The sequence below is a fragment of the Phascolarctos cinereus genome, unplaced genomic scaffold (genome assembly GCF_003287225.1).
Source record: "Phascolarctos cinereus isolate Bilbo 61053 unplaced genomic scaffold, phaCin_HiC Scaffold_726;HRSCAF=1367, whole genome shotgun sequence".
NCBI lineage: Eukaryota > Metazoa > Chordata > Mammalia > Diprotodontia > Phascolarctidae > Phascolarctos > Phascolarctos cinereus.
Genome location: NW_027556098.1, coordinates 146,104,956 through 146,130,378, shown reverse-complemented (window position 1 = coordinate 146,130,378; position 25,423 = coordinate 146,104,956). Strand labels below are relative to the sequence as shown.

At 40.4% G+C, this 25,423-nt stretch overlaps 1 protein-coding gene across 4 annotated transcripts in view; it reads left to right on the top strand.

Moving 5' to 3' along the window:
* Window positions 1–25,423, top strand: part of STEAP3 (STEAP3 metalloreductase) — a 70,117-nt gene that overhangs the window by 26,703 nt on the left and 17,991 nt on the right. For 3 of the 4 annotated variants that reach the window (XM_020963115.2, XM_020963117.2, XM_020963118.2), the window contains exons 2-3: window positions 20,844–21,343; window positions 23,774–24,301. In XM_020963115.2, coding sequence (XP_020818774.1) covers window positions 20,844–21,343; window positions 23,774–24,301 — 1,028 coding nt within the window. Of the gene's footprint in view, window positions 1–16,499; window positions 16,601–20,843; window positions 21,344–23,773; window positions 24,302–25,423 lie in introns of those variants that run through there. The other variant, XM_020963116.2, reaches the window with a different exon arrangement.

Below are 25,423 nucleotides of genomic sequence, written 5' to 3'. Positions count from 1 at the left end.
TACATATAGTGTTCCAGACAAGTGAACCTGCCTCTTTTTCAAAGGAGTGGGGGGAGGTGTCTTCATATCTTCTTTTTGGTGCTATACTTGTTTGTTGCCATTTTGGAACATTTATTTTGATTATTGTTTGGTGGTGGTTCTTTCCATTTATGTTATAGTTGCTGTGTATCTTGTTTTCCTGGTTCTATATAATTTACTTTACATCAGTGTATGTAGGTATTTCCATGCTCCTCTGTTTTCACTATTTCTTATCACACACTAAAAGTCCATTACGTTCATATACTACATTTTGTTTAGCCATTCCCCAGTTGACAGGCATTTACTTTGTCCAGTTCTTTGCTATCGCAAAAAGTGCTGCTATAAATATTTGGGTGTATATGGAATCTTTCTTTTTGTCATTGACCTCTTAGGGGCATATGCCTACAATGGAACCTTGTCAGACGATCAGTACATTTTAGGTATTTTATTTGCATAATTCAAAGTTGATTGAAAATGAATTTATTAAGTACTTACTATGTATCAAGCATTATGCTGAGTACAGGAGATACAAATAGAAAAAACAAGATAGTCTTTGCTCTCAAAGAATTCACACTTTAATTGGGGGAAGTATTATAGATGATGTGGATGGCAAGCCTAGTGGTTTTGGGGCTAGCTAAGCAGATGGTAAGACTTGATAGTCTGCCATCTCAACAAAATAGAGTTGGTGACTCCCATCTTATCCAGATCTTTTGAACAGTCAAGCAGAAAGGATGGATTCTGGGCAGCCTAAGGCTGAGGAATGGGGTGAAAAGATAAGAGAGAAGGATGCTTCAGGTGGTAATGGATCTTCCCATAGCCCTGCCATCCTGGATGGGTGGCTTACGTCTGAAGGAAAAAGTCCCAATTGCTACATAATACCTGTTACTCGGATTAAGTCACTTTATCTTCTCGGGCCTCCATCTACAAAATGAAGTGGTTTTTCTAGATCTGGGGTTCTTAACCTGGGGTCCACTTGTATAGATGTCAGAGGGTCCATGAGCTTGGATGGGGAAAAAAATTACTTCTTTATTTCAACTAACCACTAACTGAAACTTAGCATTTTCTTCAATTATGTTGGCAATAAAAAAACACAATAGTATTAGACTTCACCAAAATGCCAAAGGGGTTTATGACACAAAAAAGGTTAAGAATTCCTGATCTGGATGATCTCTATGCCCCTTTCCAGCTGTAAGGATGTTAAATGAAAGAAGGATTAGTTTCATTCAATTCAGTTACACAGGACAGACCTAGGGCCATTAATGGATGGAAGTTATAGAGAGCAGATTCCAGTTCAATATAAGGAAATACTTTCATAATGATTACAGCTACTAAAAAGTGAAATAGGCTGCCTTGAAAGATGATGAGGTTCTCCATTCCTGGAGACCTTCAGGCAGGGGCTAGATGACCACTGGTTGGGGATTTTATGGAGTGAATTCCTACTCAAGGATGAGTTAGACTAGATGACCCATACATAAGAGATCAAATGACCAGAAGGTCATTTCACTCTGTGACTCTTTATTCTATAAAGGTAAAACCCATCTCAGAGGCATTTTAATTTTTGAAGAAGTTTCTCTAGTTTGAAAAAGTCTTTAGGACTGAAAAAAAAAAAGAAACTATAATGGGCACATAGCAGACTAACAGGTATGTTGTGGGGCTGCTTAGCTCCCTGCTTAGTAAGGATGACCCTGAGCATAACGGCCATGTTTGGAATAGAGAACTCCATATGGTGGAGATAGGGAAGGAAGGAAAGGGCTAACCCCCCTCACCCATCTTCCTTTTTTTTCCTGCTTGTCCTTTCGGTAGCCAGAAGGCTAAAATTCAGAGAGCCTGGGTTGTCCCCAATTGCGGCTCTGCCAGTAGGCTCCATCAGACCTTCTTGTTTCACTGTGACTTCTCAGACACCTCTCTTTGCCCAGTACTACCTGCCAGTAGAGGAAGAAGTAAATAATAGGCCTTTTCATGCCTCTTCCAGTAGTGCTACCTTCTGAATAGAGACTAAAGAAAAACAAGTCAATTCAAGCGCCAAAATACCTGGCATCACACTAACATGTCTATACAGATAGCATTTTGCAGTTTGCAAAGCACTTCCTGCCCTCCACCCCCCAAATCCTATACTTTAATCCCCAGTTTATAGTCTAAGAGGCTGAGTCTCTGTAAGGCTAAATGTTTTATGCATGGGCACACGACCCATGAGTGATAGAGCTGAGCTCCATCCAAGATCTTCTCTAGAAGGTTCTTAGGCTAATAGACTTAGAACTAGAATTTCAAAAGGCCTTTTTTTTTTTGCAAGGCAATTGGGATTAAGTGACTTGCCCAGGGTCACACAGCTAGTAAGTGTCAAGTATCTGGTCTGAGACCTGATTTGAACTCAGGTCCTCCTGAGCCAGTGCTCTATCCACTGCACCACCTAGCTGCCCCTCCTTTTTTTTAAATTAAATTTATTTATTTTTAGTTTTTAGCATTCACTTCCATAACTTTTGAGTTTTCAATTTTCTTCCCTTCCCTCCCCTCTCCCCTTCCCAAGATAGTATCTAATCTGATATGGGTTCTACTTATACATTCATATTAAGCATATTTTCATGTTGGTCATGATGCACAGAAGAATTAGAACTAATGGGAGGAACCACGAGAATGAAGCAATAAAACAAAACAACAAAAGAAAAGGAGAGCAAATAGTCTGCTTCCATCTGCATTCAGACTCCATAATTCTTTCTCTGGGTGTGGACAACATTTCCCATCATGAATCTTTTGGAGTTGTCTTAGATCCTTGCATTGCTGAGAAGAGCCAAGTCTACGAAAGTTAGTTATAGCACAATTTGGCTGTTACTGTGTACAGTGTTCTCTTTGAGAATCAGTTCATGTCAGTCTTTGCAGGCTTTTCTGAAGTCTGCCTGTTTATCATTTCTTGCACAATAATATTCCATTACATTCATATACCACAACTTGTTCAGTCATTCCTCAATTGATGGGTATCCCCTCAATTTCCAATTGTTGGTCCTTTTCCCATTTTTATAATCTCTTTGGGATACAGACTTAGAAGTGGTATTGCTGGGTCAAAGGGTATCAAAAGGCCTTTCTTGAGGATCTTTGAAGTCATTCAGTCCAAACCCCTCATTTTGAAGATGAGGACTGAGGCCTATAGAAGTTAAATGACTTGCCCAAGATCACACACGCAATATGGCAGTCAGGATTTCATCCCAGGACCTCAGTCTTTCCACTATATCCTGTGGCCTTCTCAGATTTTGAAACCAGCAGTCCTCCTTGATTTTGCTATTAGAGCCATAGTTATAGACTTTGAGGGTGGGAAGGAACCTTAGATATCATCTAATCCAGAATGTAATTGGAAAATATTTAACAAAATAAATAAAAATACAATATAACACAGATGATATTAATTTGTGATTTTCTAAATTGGTATGCAGCCTGCAGGGATCCATTTCTATTTGAATTTGGCTCCATTGACCTAATCCAACCCAACCTTTCCATTTTTCTGATGAGAAAACTGAGGTCTATATAGGGACTTCAGTAATTTGGACAGAATTACAATCCTGTTTGTTTTTCCACATGGGGCTTTTGTTTTTAATTGTTTATTTATTGTCTTTTTTTCTTTTTTGGCTATATTTTTACTAACACATAGCAGCATGGTATAGTGGAGAGAATGCTATACTTAGAATCAAGAGACCTGAGTTTGAATGAGAACAATGACATTGTGTGACTGTTGATAGAGAGCTTAATCTCCGAGCCTCAACATCCTCATCTGTGAAATGGTGACAATACCTATAGTGTCCACCTCACAAGATGTTTGTGAGGCTCAAATGAGACAGTGCATGTTTCACAAACCTCAGAGCCCTATGAGAACATCTGCTGTTATTACATCATCACACTCTATTCATTTGATCAAGCAGAAGGGGATCTGATCTGACATACTTGTCATTGTGTAGATAGGACATTTTTATTAGACTTTGGTCTAGACCCTGTGATTTCATCAGGATTGGGAACCATGGTGAGGAAACTCCTCCTTAGCAATGTATGTCAGCACCTGGGCTGTAACTTATAGTCTTAGAAAGTTCTTTGGGGATATTGAGAGGTTCAGTGCCTCTTGTGGGGTCACATAGGTAATATATCAGAGACAGAACTTATATTGACTCCAAAGGTGGCCCTCTGTCCACTATGCTATGTTGTCTTGAGTAGTGTATCAGGGGTTAATTCTTTTTAGCATCATAGTTACTAGGATTGGATGGGAGCCAGGTCTTTGCATCTAGGATATCCCAGTTCTTTGCTACTCATGGCATCATTAGACTTGGAATTGAATTCTGGCTCTGGCATTTTCTGCCTCTGACACTTTGGGCAAAACACTTGCTCTTTGAGCCTCAGTTCCCTCATCTGGAAAATGAGAATATCAGACCAGATGACCTCTAAGGTCCTTTCTAGTTCTGAATTGATGAACATATCATCCGTATGACCTAGGTAATGTGCCATTCTGTCTCCTAGAAGGAACTTCCCAAGTCTCCTTGTGACTTTGAGCAAATGTTTAGGGCTTTTAAAGTGTCTGACACTATGCCGGGTGTTGTTGGGAATATAGGCACAATATAAGGTATTTTCCCTATCCTTTGGGAGTTTACTTTCTAGTAGGATAGACAAGAGAGACAGAGATACACATGAAACAATGAGGCAATAGATGAAACCAAAATGAATGCTATTAATTCTGAGTGCCGGGGGTGTGGGGGGTTCAAAGGAGGGGAAAAGTCAGTGTGGTCAAGAGTGATCTGGGAAGGCTTACTGGGGTAGGTGGAACTTGAGTTGGCCCACTAAAAAACAAACAAACAAAAAACACTGGGAGCATGTGTCCCTGAGCTAATCATACTAAATCCAGGAACAGCAAGCACATGAGAAAAACCAGCTCCCTAGGGCTCCATGTCACATTTGATCTTATGCAAAAGTCCCCAGAATAAGGAGTGCTTTGTCTCTTGTGTCTCACCCCCCACAGTCTTTGCCCTTCTGCCTGAGCCAGACAGCAAAAGGACTAAGCTAGTAGTGGGGTTCACCTGCCTTTGAAAATCCAGTGTCACAGAAGAGGAATTGGGGACAGCATTAGGGAGCAGCCTTTACCCACTGTAAGACTTCATAATCCTAAAATTCCTAATCATTCACTATAAAACAAAGTATCTGGGGGAACGGAGGTTGAGGAAACTGGAAGGGAAGGAGTGTGTGTAAACATTTGGCAAGAAGATAAGTGGGGGAGTAAGGTGAAACATGGGTTTCAGTATAGTTGGGAGCCCTTGAGGTATTCACCAACCAGGACCTTAGCAGCCCTAAGTATGGGGTGGGGAGAAGGAGTTCCAAGAAACTGAAAGGGTTAAGTGTTCCAGGACATTATTTCTGCCCTGGGTAGCAAGGGGGTTGTCAAGATGTTGTGGGGGGGGTAGGGGAGGAGGAGGTGGGAATGGCAGATGTCAACGGCATTCAGAATTTCCTCTTAGTAAAGTAAATTCATGGGTTTTTAATAGCTGATTGGGACCTTAGAGATCACATAGTCCAATTCACTTTATTTTACAGATTTAGGAAATCCAAAGCCCAGAGAGGTAGAGTAAGTTAGCCAGGGTCACACAGCTAGTTGGTGCTAGATCTGGGACTCCAAACCCTTTTCCTTTCTCCATTACACAGGAACTGAAGAGTGTCTCAGCACAGTTTGACACCTGGTTGAAAAAGTGCCTTTTAAAGGCTACTGTCAACACATGTTTCCCACTCTCTCCCGTTCCCAAACAGAAAAGCATTTTTGTTCATTGTCTTAGAGGGAAGTACACACTACCTCTGGGCCATTATCGTACAGCCCATTTTTAGAATTTTCAGTCTTTCCATTCAGCAGAGAGCACAGTGTATTGATTTAGCTGCATCTATTTCTGCTTTTCACAGAGGAAAAGTAGAGAGAGAGAAAAAAAGAAAAGAAAGAAAAAAAGCAAGTTAGTCCCAGCTGACTGGTAATTAACTGGATAAGAGCAGAGGAGGCAGGGAACAACCCTAGAGAAGGCAATAGCACCTGCGTGGTAACTTAAGTACAGTCTTTCCTGCTCCTAGCAAAGATCTCTTTGAGCCTCTTGCAAAAACAGCAAAAACAGATTATTTGCCCTGGAAATCAGCTTCGATTTTTTTTTTCAAGAGGCAGTACGGAACAATGGGAAGAGGACTACTTTTGAAGTCAGGAGACCATTATTTGAGCCCTGATTCTGCTACTTACTAGCTTTGTATACATGGTTAAAGACAAGCTGCCTTTCTGAGCCCCAGCTCACTTACCTTCTCTGAGTCTTAGTTTTCACCTCTATAAAATGGGAGGGTCAAAATGACAGAATCTAGCCTTTGGCATAAAAACACTCTGTTAACCTTAAAGTGCTGTGTAAATGTGAGCTGTTGTCATTAGCAGGTAGAGAAACAGGGCATAGTGAATCATTTTTCAAGGGTTTACTAGGTTTTCTTTAATGCTGGGCTTGGTCCTTTCCTTATTCTACTTATCAATTCTTCCCCTATTAAGCCCTAGGCCTTTTTAGTTCTCTGGAAAAGTCATTTTCCCAAACCCCTCAAGATCTGCATCCTTGGTAAAAAACAATTCTGAGAAAATCCCCTCGAGCTTGGCTGTCTCAATGCTAAGAAGGAAGGGCTTGAAACAACTGCTAAACCAGAAGGCACCAAACTCATTTACATGAAACAAACCCAAACAATATTTATTGAATTTATTGAAGTTTTTGCTTGAGCCACAACCAAAGTAATGAGTTTTCTAAAAATGACTGAGCCAGAACAAAATACTTTCCAGATTTAACCAGTGAGGTTCTTTCCAGTTCTCAGGCTTAAAATTCCAAACATGTAAAGGATTCATATTGAAGAAGCCAGCAAATAGGTATTGGGAGGAGAGAGAGAGAGAAAGACTGAGAGACATACACACAGAGACAAAGCGGGGAGAAGGGAGGGGAGAGAGAGAGAGAGACACTGAGAGACACACACACAGAGACAAAGAGGGAAGAGAGACAGACAGACAGACAAAGGAGAAGACAAGGAGAGAACAGACAGACCAATAGGTGCCAGAGACCTGAAGATTCCTAAATTACTTGGGGAATTGCTTTGTCATGATTTGGCAAGCAGGAATACTCATGCTTTTGACAGTTTATACTGATGGTAATCCCAGGATAATGGGAAAGAATTAGGAATGGGGTGGTAAACTGGGGAGAAGAAAAACTGAAAGCAAAAAACTGCTGGAAGCAATCTTAGATAATCTAACCCTCATTTTACAGATAAGGATACTGAGGCTCAGAAAGGTCATCTGACTTCCTGAGGTCAATGGAGAGCCAAGATTAGAGTTCACAGTTTATCTATGTGACCTTGGACAAGTTGCTTCCCCTCTTTGGGTCTCAGTTTCCTAATTTGTAAAAATAAGAGTGTTAAACTAGTGCAGGAGTTCTTAACTTGGAGTCTGAGCATGTACACATTGTAACCTTGAAATTAATGTGTCTGTTTTCTATGAGTTACTTTGTGGCCAGTGCATCTGCCGGTAAGGTAACTCACAGAAAACAAACATATTAATCTCAGGGGTACTTCTGTAACATACACATGCACACATATAGATATACATATATATATACACATACATTTTTATAACTATATTTCAATATAATTGGTTTCCTTTATAATCCTATGTATTTTATGCATTTAAAAATATTATTCTGAGAAGGGGTTGATAGATTTTACCAAACTGCCAAGAGAGCCTATGACATAGAAGTCAGTCAGACAACTAGCACTTATTAAGTGCCTACTATGTGTTGTGCTAAACACTTGGGATACAAAGGCAAATATATATATATATATATATATATATATATATATGTGTGTGTGTGTGTGTGTGTGTGTGTGTGTGTATGTATGTGTGTGTATGTATATATATATATATATATATATGTATGTATGTATGTATGTATGTATGTATGTATGTATATAGCCTCTGCTCTCAAGGTGAAAAACATCTGCCCTAGAGAATCCCTAAGCTGTTTTTTAACTCAAATCTGTGAAGCCACTCTTAAAGTCTCCTTGCTCCTAGCTGACATGTTTCTGCAGGTTCCCATCTTCTATGAGAAGCCTTTCCTGATCCACCGTAATGATAGTGTGTCTTCCCTCTATTGGTTCTCTCTAGTTTATTCTTTCTTTCTATCTATCTATCTATCTATCTATCTATCTATCTATCTATCTATCTATCTGTCTGTCTGTCTGTCTGTCTATCTGTCTATCTATCTATCTATCTATCTATCTATCTATCTATCTATCTATCTATCTATCTGTCTGTCTGTCTATCTATACATAGTTGTTTTCATGTTGTCTCCTCTATCAGACTTGAGTTCCTTGGGAGCATGAACCATCTTTTTGCCTTTCTTTGTATTTCCACCACAGTGGCTGGAACATAGTAGGTGCTTAATAAATGCTTATTGACTGATTGGGTAATTAACCTAAACTGTAATCCCTACTCAGTAGAGTTTTGTATTTCTCCTTATTAATTTCCCTTTCCTGTGCTTTCAGCCCATTCTTTCTTCACTGATCTCTGTGGTTAGAGGAGACACCCAGACCCTTTGCAGGCTCTCACTCTTTCATCTTCTATATGAAAAGGGATGGCTGGATTACAACAATATGGTGGGGTAGAACAGATGAGGTAGAAGGACACAGCCTTAAGGAATGGATTTGGGAACTTGACAGATTTGATGTACCAAAACTGCCCCATTTACAAATTGGCAGACCAGGCTTGCCTGGAGGAAAAAAACCTCAGCTCGGGGCTTAAGAATTAAGTCAATTACAAAAACACTTTTATTGAGGTGTTATTTTTTATTTATTCGATTTAAGGTTTATACCCTTCTTTCTCCCAAAGGGACTTGAGGTTCTTAGGCCTATATTGAGATGAAAAACAATGAATACACACACAAAAAAAGTGTCATTGTTTTAAATTTTATTTTATGGATACATTTTTTACTTTAACTTCTGTCAAAAAACAAATATGTAACAACCAAAGACAACTCAAGGAAAATCTTAAGAACAATAAAAAATAAACTTACAATCCTTCCCAACACCAAAATGATTTAAACAAAATATTTTTAAACGGTTACAAATCTTTGCACCCTGTGCCTTTAGTTTAACAAGAAAGGTAGCACTAACATTGGCCATGATAGGTAAGTACCATGAGGTTTGTTGCTTTTTTGATGTCCAGCAACCCAGCTGTAGTCACAGCTCCTTTGGGTTCTGCTTTTTTCAGTCTGCATCACTTCAGACAGTTCTTTCCATATTTTTTATTCCATGCAACTCAATAATAATCCATTATGTTCATGTATCACAGAACATTTCGCCAAGCCTGCATTGTTGGGCACACACAGACTTGGTTTCCAGTTTTCTGCTTTGGCAAATAGTGCTGCAATGAGTGTTTTTGTATAAATTGACTTCTTCTTCCTTTTACTTGTCTCCTTGCAAGGGGGATTGCCAAATCAAAGGATCTGAACATTTTTGTAACTTTATTATGTAATTCCATATTGTTCTCCAGAATGGCTCAACTCAGGTCCACCAACTATCACTACATAGTGAATGATTTCACTATTGGTTTTGTTAGCTCAACAGAGGTGGGTCTTCCTTCTTTCTTTCTTTCACTTCCTTTCCTTCCTTTCATGCCCATGTCTTTCATATTATATGGAACTGTATCCTTCACCCAGTGAGTGACATAAATAGGCACTTAACAAATGTGTCAATTGAATGATAAATACAAGAAGTTGTATTTGTTTTTTTTGGCCTCTAAAAAAAATTCATCAGTTTAAACTTATTTAACATTTATTGAGAATTGAGAGGTTCAGTATGTGTTTAGGTGTTATGGGTGATACAACAATGAATCAAACCAGTTCTCTCTTTCATGGTTGAGGAAGAGAAGGCATGTAAGTGGATACTGATAATACAAGGTAGAATATAATAAGTACAGTATTGAGATAAAAAGAAAATATTAAAGGAGATCAAATGAGAGATCACATCTGGCTGGGGAAGAATTAGGAGGGTTTCAAGAAGGGGGTAGTATTTGGGCTGAGCCATGGGGTGCAGGTTGTATTCTGGCAGGGCAGAGTTCAAACAAACTAGATGTTTGGAGAATAGGGAGCAATCCATTTGGCTGGAGCTATCATCATCATCATCATCACCATCATTATCATTATCCATTCCTCCAATTCATGGGTGCTTGATTTGTTTCTAGTTTTGGGCTATATAAATGTGACTATAAATATTTTAGTATCTTATAGACCTTTCTCTGGCTTTGACCTCCTTGAGATAGTAGTAGAAATGCTGAGTCAAAGAATATGAAGGTTAACTTTCACACATAGTGCCATATTCACTCATTCATAGATCAATCTCAATGTAATTAGTGGGGCCTATCTTGCCCCAGTCCCTCCAACACTGACTCTTCCCTTCCATCAGTTATCATCTTTGCTATTTAGATAGCTCTGCATGGAAATCTCAAGAGCTGTTTTGTTGTTGTTTTGGTTTTCAACATTCACCTTTAGAAGGTTTTGAGTTCCAAATTTTTCCCCTCACCAAGCCATCATGAAATCTGATAAAGCTTATACATGTACAATAATATTCAACATTTTTACATAAGTCATATTGTGAAAGAAGATCAGAACAAAAGGCAACACTACAAGAGAGAAAATAGTATGCTTTGATCTGCATTCAGACTCCATAGTTCTTTCTCTGAATGTGGATAGCATTTTCCATTACGAATCTTTTGGAATTGCCTTAGATCATTGTATTGCTGAGAAGAGCTAAGTCTACCAAAGTCAGTCATCACACAATGTGGCTGTTACTGTGTACAATGTTCTCCTGGTTCTGCTCAGTTCACTCAGCATCAGTCCATACAAGTCTTTCCAGGTTTTTCAGAGTTGTTTTAATTGATATTTACCTTGTTGTTAATAATTTGAAGAATTTTTTTAAAAACATGCTGATAGATTGTTTGTTTGCATTTCTTGTTGTTCATATCCTTTGATCACTTATCTTTTGTGGAATAGTTCTAGGTCTTATATTTTCATATATATATATATATATATATCAATTCCTTGTATGTCTTAAATAGCAAACTTTGGTTGGAGATTAGATATGAAGCTTTTCCCCCCAATAACCTTCTGTTTTTCCCCAGTCTTACTCTAATTACATTGGTTTTGTTTGTACAAAAGGTTTATAATTTCACATAATCAAAATGGTCTGTTTTGTCTATTTGTAATATCAACAGTCTTCATTTTCTGAGGTTCCCTGCCCTCTCTCTTCCCAATATAACAGCCTCTAGGCTTCCATCAGTGCTTTCAGAAATCTGTGTTCTCTGGCTTTGCTGCCAAAGGAAACTTTCCACTTTCTATAAGGAATCTTTGGCCTGTCATATGGTTATAGACTTAGAGGTGAAATGTATCTTTGAGGTCACTTATTCAAACCCCCTTATTTTATATATAAGAAAACAGGGAAGTTAAGTGACATGCCCAAGATCACATAGGGAGTTAAGTGGCAGTGGCAGGATCTGAATCCAGGTTCTTGGAGTTCAAATCCAGCTCTTTCCACTGCACCACACTGCACTCACTTCCACTACTTCTCAACTGCCTCAGCATGGCTTCATTCCCTTCCGTTCCAACAAAATGGAATTATCTGGCTGTTGTTGACATTTTTCTGTAAGGATTGTTTTAAAATAAAAATCAAATCAGGCAATGAAAACATTTGCAGTGAGCTCTGGTCTCCTCCCATCCCCAAGGAGGGCCTGGTTTGTTTTTATCTTTTCCTCTGTTCTATATGGTTAGGAAATTACTTCCTTTCTCTGCAATGACTTTCCTTCCATGCCTGCGTGGGTATCTGATTCAAAGGCCTTAATTCTGAAGGCAAAATCAACCCCAAACTATTGGACTCCAAGTCCAATAGGAGAGATACAAAGGCATGTCAAAGACCACCCCCTTTCCCTTGTCATCAGAGCACTTGTAGACTGGAGATCACTTCATGAACAGCATGAGGCAGGAAGGCTACATAGGCTAAATGCCAAATGGTGGGTACAGATGATTAGTGTTCCAGGTGTTCAGGGGAAGCAGATCACTTCCAGCAGGGGTGGTCAGAGTTTACAAAGTGCTTCCCTCACAATAATCCCATGAAGTGGGTAGTACGAGTGTAACCCCAACCCCAGGGATATTTGGCAGACCCCTGAAGGACAGTTATGTGATGTTGTCTCCATTGAATGTGGGGAGATAACTCCTGATTGCAAGAGATTCCTAGGAAATTTAGGAAAGGGGGGGAAGGAAAAATATCAAATTAGTAGGCTAGTGGCTTTCATGCATGCATTAATTCTAGTTCCAGGTACACAATACCTGCAGGTGCTCTGAAGTGGAGAAAGTTGGCCTCTCCAATCTACATGCATCAGGCACTCCCAGAGGATGGCTCACTAACCCTCCACCCATGTTGTATTTTTAGTTTGTTTTTGTTAATACAAGCAATGCTGTCATAAATATTTTGTTTTTATATGGGACCTTTCTGTTTTCTGTCTCTATGAGGTATATGCCCAACCGTGGGGTCTCTCGGTCAGAATGTATATTATTTTTTAGTCTGTGTGAAAGTCTTTATAGGACTTTCTGTGCTTATCAGTCATTGACCACAAAACCTGGAGGGTGAGAGTAGCTTAAAACCGACTTGATTTAGCATATACTCAAAAGGAGTCACCTCTACTGCAGCCACATTGCAGATTTCCTGTAGTCAGTGTTACCCTGCTAGGCTATCTACTTGATGGCCCTACCCTAACCCTGGCTAGCTACCTCTGACCCAGTTTGATCTACAGTCTCTCAGAGGTCAGAAATTCTTTTAAATTTTAGCCCAAGCCAAATCAGACAATATGATTCCTGAATTCTCTTCCAACTCAGAGAGGGACTCTGAAATAATTTTTTGGATTTTCTGTGGCTTTGGTTCATGCATTCCACAGCTGTCCTGTTAGACCGACTGACTCAGAATTAGTTGAGTGAATTAGTAAACTGACACAGACCAAAGGGGTGAGATCCAAATGGTATTTCAAGCCATCAGAAGAAATAGATATTGTGTCATCCATGCCAGGAAATGTAGTTCATAATGGGTAGATAACATGCTTGCAACATGGTGAGTGTGGAGTTACAATTACAATGTCAATCAGTCACCAGGCCCCTCAGCTGCCATGTCTTAACTGTCTATAGACAGTACTCAGACCCTAATAAGGAGGGAGTCTACAGGTCTATATTCAGGATATATACTCTCTGGCAGAGTGTGCAATTAGATACCTCCCCCAGCCCTCATCTCATGAATCTGATCATCATCCTATCTCCTGTGGAGTTCATAATCCAGAAGTAGATGTCCACATGTCAGAGGGGTTGATATAATGAATTCTCAGAGACCTTTGCAAGTCACTGAATCAAACTCCTTGCTTTTATAGGTAATTTCAGGTAACAAGGAATAATAATGATATTTATCAAGGTCTTTAAAGTTTGCAAAGTGATTTACATATTTTCATATTTAAGCATTTGCCTATGATCACATAGCTAGTAAGTGGGACAGGGCATGGAACAAGTAAGTGAGGTTCAAATCCAATTCTTCCTGACTCACAACACTATCCACAATGCCTGCAGGGAGTACAGCTCCATGTTGGCATTGAGAAGTGGAAGGGGTAGGGAGAACAAGAGAAGTTTAAGACATGGGCTCTGCCATCAGGAATCTAGGGAAACAGAACATACACACATAAAACAGAAAACAACCAAATGCTGAATGGTCTCTAGTTGTGAAAGATGGATTCAGGGAAGTTAAGTGTGGGTTGGAAGAGTCAGAGAAGGACTATCTATGATTAAGATGGCACATGAGCTGGGCTAAGAGGAGTATTCTACATCCCAGTGACTGACATTGGCTATCTTTATTAATTCTCTTGATGAGGCCAAAGTCCTTCCCTACTAAAGATCATTGAGTTTTCTTGGAATCATAGAATGTGACATGTAGACATAACTTGAGAGATCATTTCACCTACACTGACTGTCTTGCAGATGAGGAAGCTGTGGCCCACACAGTTGAAGTCACTTATCCAGCTAATTAGAGGCAGAACCAAGACAATTACTCAGGCCTCCAGACTTTACATTTCTACCAGGTCACTCTGCCTTTTTCAGGAAGTCACTCTCTACATAAGAAGTGTTCAAAAACAGCCCAGAATAACACCTTCCAGGGTTAAATTAGACCTTGTGATTTTATTCTTAGGGTTATATTTGTGTCAGATGAAAAATCTTATTTTTTGTTTCATGCAAGCTGTAGGGATTTGATTTGAAGGATACACACACTATTTTTGGTTCATAGGATTATGGAATCTCCTGAGTTGGAAGGGACCCCTGAGGCCATGCAGTCCAACTTATTATACCTGACCATGAATATTCTCTATAACATCCCCAAAACATGACTCTCCAGCTTTTGTCAGAAGACCTCTAGTCAGGGAGAAGCTAAAGGCAGCAGGCGGTTGTGAATAAAATGCTGGCCTTAGAGTCAGGAAGACCTGGAATCAAATCTTGCTTCAGATATTTACTAGCTGTGTGACTTGGGCAAGTTACCTAACTTTTTTGAACCTCAGTTTCCTCATGTGTAAAACGGACTAAAAAACCTCAATGTTCCCTGTCAGCTCTACACTCATGATCCTACAAGTGTATTCTTACATCAAAACTAAATCTCATGGTAGATCAGTGGAATAGGTTAGGTATGTAAGACACAACAGTCAACAACTATCGTAATCTACTATAAATAATAAAGATAAATTTTGGCAAATCCAAAGACTCCAGCTTCTGGGATAAGAACTCACTAACAAAAATTGCCAGGAAAACTAGAAAATAGTATGGCAGAAACTAGGCATAGACCAATATTTTACACTCCATACAAAGATGAAGTCAAAATGGGTTCATGATTTAGATATAAAGACTGATACTATAAGCAAACTAGGAGAGCAAGGAATAATTTACCTATCAGATCTATGGAGAAGGGAAGAATTTATGACCAAACAAGAGATAGAGAACATTATGACATGCAAAATGGATAATTTTGAATACATTAAATTGAAAAGTTTTTGCACAAAGCCAGTGCAATCAAGATTAGAAGGGAAGCAGAAAGTCTGGAAACAATTTTTACAGCCAGTGTCTCTGATAAAGGCCTCATTTCTAAAATATGTATAGAGAGAATTGAGTTGAATTTATAAGAATACAAGTAATTCCCCAATTGATAAATGGTCAAAGGATATGAACAGGTGGTTTTCAGAGGAAGAAATTAATATGAAGAATATGAAGAAATGCTCTAAATCACTTGATCAGAGAAATGTAAATCAAAACAACTCTGAGGTACCACATCACACCTCTCAGATTGGCTTATGTGACCAAATAGGAAAATGATAAATGTTGGAGAAAATGTGGGAAGATTGGAACACTAATGCATTGTTGGTAGAATTGTGAACTGATCCAGCCATTCTGGACACCAATTTAGAACTATGCCCAAAGGGCTATACCCTTTGACCTAGCAATACCACTTAGGTCTGTATTCCAAAGAGATCATAAAAATGGGAAAAGAACACACATGCACAAATATATTTATAGCAGCTCTTAGTGTGGTAGCAAAGAATTGGAAATTGAGAGGATGCCCATCAATTGGGGAATGGCTGAACAAGCTGTGGTATATGAATGTAATGGAATACTATTGTGCTATAAGAAATAATGAGCAAGCGGATTTCAGAAGAGCTTCGAAAAGACTTATATGAACTGATGCTGAGTGAAGTGAGCAGAATCAGGACAATATTTTACACAGTAACAGCCACATTGTGCAATGACTACCATTCACAGACTTGGCGCGGCTCAGTGATGCAAGGATCTAAGACATCTCCAAAAGATTCATGATGGAAAATGTTATCCACATCCAGAGAAAGAACTATGGAGTCTGAATGTAGATGGAAGCAGACTGTTTGCTCTCCTTTTCTTTTGTTGTTTTGTTTTATTGCTTCATTCTGGTGGTTTCTCCCATTAGTTCTAATTCTTCTATACATTATGACTAATGTGAAACAATGCTTAATATGAATGTATAAGTAGAGCCTATATCAGATTACTTGCCATCTTGGGGAGGGGGGAGAAGAAGGGGGAGAAAATTTAAAACTCAATATCTTAGGGAAGTGAATGTTGAAAACTAAAAATAAATTAATTATTTTTTTGAAAAAAAGGTCTTTGAAACTTCCACCTACTGCTCCTGGTCCTGCCCTCTGAGGCTAGGCAGAACAGATCTCTTCCATTGGGATTAGACCCAATGAGCCATCATTAATGCCATCTTGGAAGGTAGTTGCTAGTGGAATGTCTCAGGGATCTGCCCTATTAATTTAATTAATTAATTTAAGTGACTGGGCAATAAAGTCATAAATGATGATCAGATTTGCAGGTGGAAACAAAACTGAGAGGGGTAACTAACACTTGAGGTGACCGAATCTCAACAGATTTTGACTGGCTAAAACACTGCACTGAATCTAATATGACAACATATAACACAGGTAAGTCCTTAGGTTCAAAAGAATCAACTTTACAGGGTTCTTTTTTTTTTAATACAGGGTTCTTTCAACATCCAACTGAAATATTGCCTCCTTCTTAAAGCTTTCTCCTAATTCCTCTAATTTAAAGTATCCCTTCTCAGAACCTGTATAGAATTGCATTTATTCCTTTCATATGGCACTATTATCACACTTTACTGGTTTTGCTCTTCAGCTGGTCTTTAAGTTCCCCTCAAGGGAAAGGGCTGTGTTATTCTTTGTCTTCTACATACAAAATAAATGTATGCACAGAATCTTATCTGCAGAGACCAAAGTTTCTGTGGAAAAGTATTACCTTCATACTTCTCCCATAAAATCCAAATGCTCTGGTGAAACTTACCTGGGCATTCACACTCAAGTGTGAATAAATTAATGAGATTACTATCCTTGAAGGGTTTCCTCATCTATAAAATGAGCTAGAGAAAGAAATGGCAAATCACTCCAGTATCTTTGCCAAGAAAATCCCAAATGGGGTCACAGAGAGTTGGACACAACTGAAAATGACTAAATAACAACAGCATCCTTGACAGAGAGATGAGGGCAGTATAAGGGTTTGGAAGTGAAGTGAAGGCAGCTTATAAAAGATGTAAAGAAAAGGGAGGTAAGGAGGGGCAGAAGACAAAATTGGATAATCTCAAAGTTTTGTTAGTGGCTAGCGCCCTACCTTGGGCTTTGAAGCTCCCAGTGAATCATTTAGGGTGACAGGATAGCTTTTTTGGAGAAAGAACTCAGAGGCAGGACAATCCTCACTCACTGGTCCCATCTCATTCTTCTTGAGGAGCAGAGGCACAGACTGCCTTCACAACTTTTGGTTGGGAGGTGATCTTAACTCCTTCATTCTTCTCTCAGTGAGGCTCACTCCTGACTCTTCAGACCTCTTTCTCTAACCTTCTCCAGCAGCCTCCTCACCCTGCAAGATCCTTCCACACCTGAGGTCCCTTCCTCTGATTGGTTGCTTCTCCTGAAAGGATCCCAAGCCAGCTATATTCACTCTTTCATTCCTGACTCTTCAGACTTTCTTCTCCAGCATACTCCCCTCCCCCAGCTTCCTTTTATGTTCTTTTTTATGTCCCCCATTTGATTACAAGCTTCTTAAGGGCAGAGAATGTCTCTTTTTTGCTCCTGTTTGTATGATTCTTGACTTGCTGGGCCAGAGGTACAGGAGACAGACATTTTTTTCAGATGTTCATAGGATCATAGAATCCTTAATTTGTTCTTGTAGACTGTATTTACTTGTTACACAGGAGGATTTCTATTTGACAGCAGGGAGTAGGGGGAATTAGTGGGTAATAACAGAGGTAAATTATAAAAGGAAAGAAAAGTGCATCAATAAAACATTAAAAATACCCAGGAAAAAGTTCAAAAGGAAATATAAATAGAGCAAGTGTGTTACTACTATCATATATAATATACATTTATTGAAAACAAACTACGTATACAACAGAAGTTCATGGTTTCATATACAATCCTTTGAAAAAAAAATCTTTGCATATTTAAATGAAGTGGTTTGCCATTTCCTCCTCCAGTGCATCCCCATTTTACAGATGAGGAGACTGAGGCAAATAGGGATTAAGTAACTTGCCCAGGGTCACACAGCTAGTGTCTTAGGCCAGATGTAAATTCAGGAAGATAAGTCTTCCTGACTCAGGCCCAGCACTCTATTCACTATGCCACCTGGCTGCCCTTCCAGGCCCAAGTTTTCTCACCAGTAAAATGGGGATAATATCTGTCTCACAGGGTTGTTATGCTTCTAACAAAGCACTTTCTATGAAGTAAATAGGTATTATTGTTCCATTTTCTACAAATGAAGAAACAGGAGCTTAGAGGGGTCATTAGCACCTATAAAACTACATTTATTAGCAAACAGCAAAGCCAGGATTTGAACCCCAGTCTTCAGCCTGCAAGTCCAGTGTTCTTTCCATCATAACAAAGTTTGCCCGCACTGTCCTGTTCTGCTTTTTCTATCTTCACTCTATTGACTGTTCATTCCTTCCTACTCCAATCAGGTACACAGTTCCCTTCTCACTCCTCTAATAAAAACCCACCCTCGGGATCTTTTCCTTGAGATTTAAAGACATAAAGCCATGAAAGTGAGACAAGGAACTAAAGAGTCATAAATTTAGAGATGGAAGGGACCTTAGAATCCAAAGCTCTTGTTTTTCAGATGAGGAAACTGAAGCCCAAGTGGGTAAAGTGGTCAAGCCTTAGGTCACCTAGAGAGTAAGTGGCAAAGCTGGGGTTCAGTTCAGGTCCTTTGACTGTAAATCCAGGTCTCCTTCTACTTTCATCCGTGTGTGTGTGTGTGTGTGTGTGTGTGTGTGTGTGTGTGTGTGTGATAAAATACAGGGTCAGCTTGGATGATCTAAGGTCTTATTCCAGCTTTAATATTCTGTAAATGCATGTGCATGTGTGTGATGGCACCTTGGCAGTCTGTAGAAACTTATGGAACCTTTCCCAGAATAATAAAATACATAGGTTTACAAAGAAAACAAATTATCCTGAAATGCAGTTACCAAATACTAAATCCAAAACAACCCCCCAAATCAAGTTTACAGACTTCTGGTAGTATAACCCCGATAGTAAGGTTAAGAACCCTTGACAGTGTAATCCCTGTAATACGAAGAGTCCATCAGGCTCTCTCTTATACTGCTCCCAGTGATATGTTCATTTTAATGGAAGATAAAATACAGGAAAGCAGTGTTTCCAATAGTGGAATCAGATGCCTGCCAGAAATGGTGACAGAGATATCTGGGTGCAGATCCTCCTCAGACCCTACAATTTACACCATATAGAAAGCTGTCTACTCTGTCCCTCCATAAAAAGACCAGCTTTGTGTCTGCTGTTAGAAGAGGGGTCTAAGTGCCCTGCCACCCCTATCCACAGACATATCGATACACCATCTCGAGAGAGTCTAAATGGAAGGATAGAGACTGAATTGCGGCCATTACATTTCTTTTAAGCCCTAGGGCCATGGCCATGGACGAGTGCAATGATATCCTTACATGGTCCTGTCACCCCAAACTTCTCTTTGACAGGTTTTATCCAGGAAGGTAAAGAGCCATAGGATAAGGGGAAGGGGACACTAAACCTGGGTTCTAGCTCTGGCTTTCTCACTGATAAGATCTTGGACTCGGCTTCTGTCTCACAAAATAACGGGGTCAGCTTGGATGATCTAAGGTCTTATTCCAGCTTTAACATTCTGTAAATGTATGTGGCATTGATCTGGGGAAAAGGAAGAGTAAGTGTGGCATATATGGGTGTGTGTGTGTGTGTGTGTGTGTGTGTGTGTGTGTGTGTGTGTGTGTGAAAAAAGAGATGGGCAACAAACACAATAAGAGTGAAAGAAGACTGACTTAGGAATCCTGAGATCTGGGTTCTAGTCCCAGTGCTGCCCCTAACTTGCTAGGACACTTTTTATCATCAAGAATCCCTTCTTGAAGTTTAATTACCCCTGATGGGGTCATACGGTCATACATATATATTTTCAACAAATATTTTTAGGGTGGATGACTTTATACATGTCTAGGGAGACCAGTGAAGTGCAAAGAGAGAAATGGGTGGGCATCATAGATAAATTTCATTGACTTAATTTTTCTTAGATATGACCTTCACCTCAAAAATCTCTAGCTTTCCTAATTATCAAAAGTCTATCATTTGTGACTATCTAAATCTCTCTTGAACCCAGTTAATATTATGAGGCATTATATCCTTTGGGGGGGTAAATATTTCCATAAGTTTACATGCTCACACTCTCTCTTTCTCTCTCTCTCTTTCTCTCTCTTTTTGTGAGGCAATTGGGGTTAAATGACTTGCCCAGAGTCACACAACTAGTAAATGTTATGTGTCCGAGGCTGAGATTTGAACTCAGGTCCTCCTGATTCCAGGGCTGGTGCTTTATCTACTGTGCCACCTAGCTGCCCCCATAAGTTTACTCTCTAAACATAGTCAGACTTCATTCAGCACCACCCACCCACCCCACCTCCCCTTCTACACACACACACACACACATACACAACACACACACACACACACACACCACCAACAACAAATCTTTCCAGTTGGAGATATAAAATTCTGTAATTCCCAAATAAAATTCTTAACTCATTTCTCTATCCCCCTTCATGAGTTTGTGGTGAAAGCTTGAAACAGATGATGGAGTGTTAAGGAAGGGAGAGTTGGCTAAAACTGCTTGTTTTTTTCATTTCAGCTGAAAGTATGTCTGGAGACATGGACAAGCCCCTAATTTCTGGTCAGCTTTTCGAGAGCAATCCTAACCTCACCGAGATTCCCAGCCAGGCCCAGACCGTGGGCATCCTCGGCAGTGGGGACTTTGCCCGTTCTTTGGCCACACGCCTGGTGGGCTCAGGCTTTGGAGTCGTGGTTGGAAGCCGCAACCCAAAAAGAACAGCAGGGTGGTTTCCTGCCGCAGCCCAAGTAACCATCCAAGCAGAGGCTGTGAGCACACCTGAAATAATCTTCGTGGCCATGTATCGGGAGCACTACTCTACGCTCTGTAGTTTGAGTGACCTGCTGGTGGGCAAGATCCTTGTGGATGTGAGCAATAGCACAGAGCAGGAGCACCTCCAGCAGCGGGAGTCCAATGCTGAGCACCTGGCTTCCCTCTTCCCTACCTGCACGGTCGTCAAGGCCTTCAACGTCATCTCTGCCTGGACTCTGCAGGCTGGCCCAAGAGATGGGAACAAACAGGTAGGTTTGTGGGAGGAAGAGAATGAAATGAAGTGCTTCTGGAGGAGAAGAAGAGGAGAGAAAGAAATACCTCTCAGATTCAAACACAGAATTCTAATTCAGAATAGTCATTAAACTAAGGTAGAAATGGTATAGCAAGAGGTATTTAATGGTATTTAGAGCTCAGGCTAGAATAGAGAGCAGTTTCACACAAAACAGCATTCTGTTTGGTGGAGAAAGAAGATAGAGGCCCACAAATAAGCACAGGAATTTATATCAGTCATTAATACAAGTATTCATATGGTGCTTAATATGTACACAGTCCTATATCCTGCTATAAGGGATATAGAAATAGGGGACACAGCCTTTGCCTTCAGGGAGGTTACACTATAGTTGATGAGATAAGATTAACAATGAGAGGCTAATGTGACAATATATAATAAATTCCTAATTGAGAAAGGCTAGGAACACAGAAGAAAGAAAAAGTACAGAAAGAAGTAGTTAGAGAAAGGGAAGTTCCTTTGGGTAGAGTAAGATTACTAGACAGAGTAAGAGTTGGATAGGTAGAAGGGCAGAGGGATAGCATTAAGCATTTACCATGTGCCATGGATACAAATATGAAAAAAGAAACAATCTCTGTCCTTGAGAAATTTACAGTCTTTTTAGAGAAGACAATGCACACAAAAGGAAGCTAAAAAGGGCAGGAGAGTGGGGGAAGGTACTTGATTATGGGGTATGGTAGAGGACTTAGAGAAGTCCCAGAGTAATACGGCCAGGCGAGGGATTGTCATCTGTCCTCAGTCTTCTCCGTAGACGGAGGTTTGGGCATTCATGGCCCTTCCCTCCAATCAGAGAGGCAGAGGGTAGTGATGAGCTGTTGGATCGGATGGATCAGAACTGAGGCCAGAAGGTAGAATGCTCATGGTGTGTTTGGTGGAAAGTAAGCCCAATATAACTCAAAGGAAGTGTTCGTGTGGTAGAGTAATGAGGGGTCAAGCTTTTTAGGTAGGATGCTCTGGTGGAATCCTTGACATTATTTTATGCCTTTATTCTTAAAAGTAAGGCAGAGTTTGAACTTGATTTGGTGGGCAGCAGGAAGCCAATGATCTTCCTGGCACTGTACATAATTCAGAAAAGAAACTGAGAGTATAGAGACCAAGTCCCAAGCAAAAATTTGCAAAAATGCTTTCTATAGATAGTGGACTCCAGAAGCACTGTTGCTAAGCACTTGGGGCAGTGAAAGGGGCAGGAAACACAGTATTCTTTCATGGACCCCTCAGCCCTGGAAAAAGCATTTGGGAAGATGTTATGCATATGACTGATGAAGTGATGGAGCACTATTCAAAACTGGCCCTAATTGCTAATGTCTATACAACATGCTCCATGGGGCAGCTAGGTGGCTTAGTGGATAGAATGCCAGGCCTGGAGTCAGGAAGACTCATCTTCATGAGTTCAGTCTGGCCTCAGACATGTATTAGCTGTGTGACCCTGGACAACTCACCTAACCTGTTTGTCTCAGTTTCCTCATCTGTAAAATGAGCCGGAGAAGGAAATGGCAAACCGCTGCAGTAGCCTTGCCCAGAAAATCTCAAACGAGGTCACAAAGAGTCGAACACAACTGAAAAACAACTTAACAACAACATAGAGCAAGTATTCTGAGCTTCTAGTCCCTAAATTTAATTCCTAGTGATTAGGGATAGAATCCCCTAAAGTCAGTTTGAGTCCCCAAGCATTTATTAAGTACCTACTGTGTGCCAGGCACTGTGCTAAGCACTGGAGATATGAGCAAAAAAAAGTTCCTCGAGGAACTTACATTCTAATGAGAGAAGACAACACACAGAAGAGAACTGAAAAGGAAGGGGGCCGGGGAGAAGGTACCTCCCCAGGGGGCTGTCAGTGAAGTGTAGAGAAGGATGCCTGGTGTGGACCCTTCCTCAGAGGAATTCACCAATGAGAAAACGGCCCACGGAGGTGGAGGGAGAAGACAGCTGAAGCCTGTCGGCAAGTGAAGAAGTTCCTACCTGTGTAGCCAGAGGCCAGGAAGCAAAGTGGTGTGCAGGAAAGAATGCTATTCTTAGACTCGGGAAAACAGAATTCTAATCCTGACTCTGCCACTAACTCTGTGGCTTTAACTTCTCAATCCATAAAATAGAAGTAGTAATACCTGAGGTAATTAATGGATAGTGATGCCCTTTGAAAAGTATAAAGCTTTGTTCAAATATAAGTGATTATCACCAAGGTTCTCTTCTCTAAAGAACATCATTGCCATGGGGGTGAAAGCACACACCTGTCCCAACCAGAAAGTAGCAGGGGTGGGCTTGGAGTGGGCTGGTGTGCTGGACCAGATTGCTCAACTGGACTAAGTGATCTCTCAGATCCCTCCTGGCTCTAACTTTCTATGATGTGATGACCCTTTTGTGAGCTTGTTTCCTGATATTAATTTCCCTTTAGGTGCTAATCTCCGGAGATCAGCAGGAAGCCAAACATAAGGTCTCAGAGATAGCCCGAGCCATGGGCTTCAGTCCAGTAGACATGGGGTCACTGGCGTCTGCCAGGGAGATTGAGGCCGTCCCCCTGAGGCTCCTCCCCGAGTGGAAGATTCCAACCATCTTGGCCCTGGGCCTCTTCATCTGCTTCTACACCTATAACTTCATCCGGGATGTGTTACATCCGTACATCCAAGAGCACAAGAACCGCTTCTATAAACTCCCCGTGTCTGTGGTCAATACCACGTTGCCCTGTGTGGCTTACGTCATGTTGTCGCTGGTGTACCTACCCGGTGTCCTCGCCACCATCCTGCAGCTCCATAGGGGCACTAAATACCGCCGATTCCCTGACTGGCTTGATCACTGGCTCCAGCACCGAAAGCAGATTGGCCTCATCAGTTTCTTCTGTGCCTCTCTGCATGCCGTCTACAGCTTCTGCCTGCCCCTGCGCCGTTCTCATCGCTACCAGATTATCAATGATGCTGTCAAGCAGGTATCCAGAAAGAAGACTCAGAATGCCATATGACATCCCTGGGACTGGGGTCAGATAAGTATCTGGGCCTGAAAACCAGAAACCTCCTTGGTTTCTTAAGTCCTGGCATGTTTATTTCTGGGCCAGACCTCTTGAAGTGTTGTATGGGGGGAAAAGAAAAACAAACAAACAAAACACTAAATGTGGAATCAGGAGAACTATATTCTAGCCCCAGTTCTGTCCCTAACTGGCTATTTGACCTTAGACAAGTCATTTCTCTTTTCTGGGCTTTGGTTTCCTTGTCTGTAAAAAGTAGGGATTGGATTAGATTTTCTCTAAGAATCTTTCCAGCCCCAACATTCTAGGCATTAAATAGCAACATCAACATCATCATTTTTCATTGAGATTTTACCCATTTGTTATACATATTCAATGGCACAGCAGTGCTCTCAAATCCTTAAATAGCCCACACTTTGTATAGCCATGGCTACAGGTAAGCTCATGCATTCAATGTCATTTCTCTTCTCATTCCTCAAAGCTCCCCTACAAGGATGTGAGTTACCTTATACAATAACTAAGCAAAGGCCCCCCAAACCTTTAAGGGTATCATTTGATATATATCTATATATCTATATATCTATATCTATATCTATATCTATATCTATCTCTCTCTCTCTCTATATATATATATGATATGGGATATTCAGACACTTAGTTGAGAAGCAGCATGGAATAATGGATATAGGATCAACCTTGGAGTAAGAAAGACTAGGGTTCACATTCTGTCTGACATATATTGGCTCTATGACCATGGGCAAGTCAGTTAATTTCTGAGTGCCTTGAGCAACTACACCAGTGGACATTACAGATTATGAGTTTACTATACCAATGAGATCCTAGATTCAGATACTCTTCCTTGCCACCCCCCCCCAAAAGGCAGTATAATAAATAAGGAAGACCTCTGGATGGATGTCAGGAGCCCTGAATTCTAGTATAGGTGACATGATCTATGGTGATAATATTTTCCCTATCTATCTGGCAGAACTGTTTTGAAAATAAAATGAAATAATGTACATGAAAATGATTTATGTGAAACCTTTTAAAAACTATCAACCTTAACAGAATCCCAGAATTTGGTGTTAG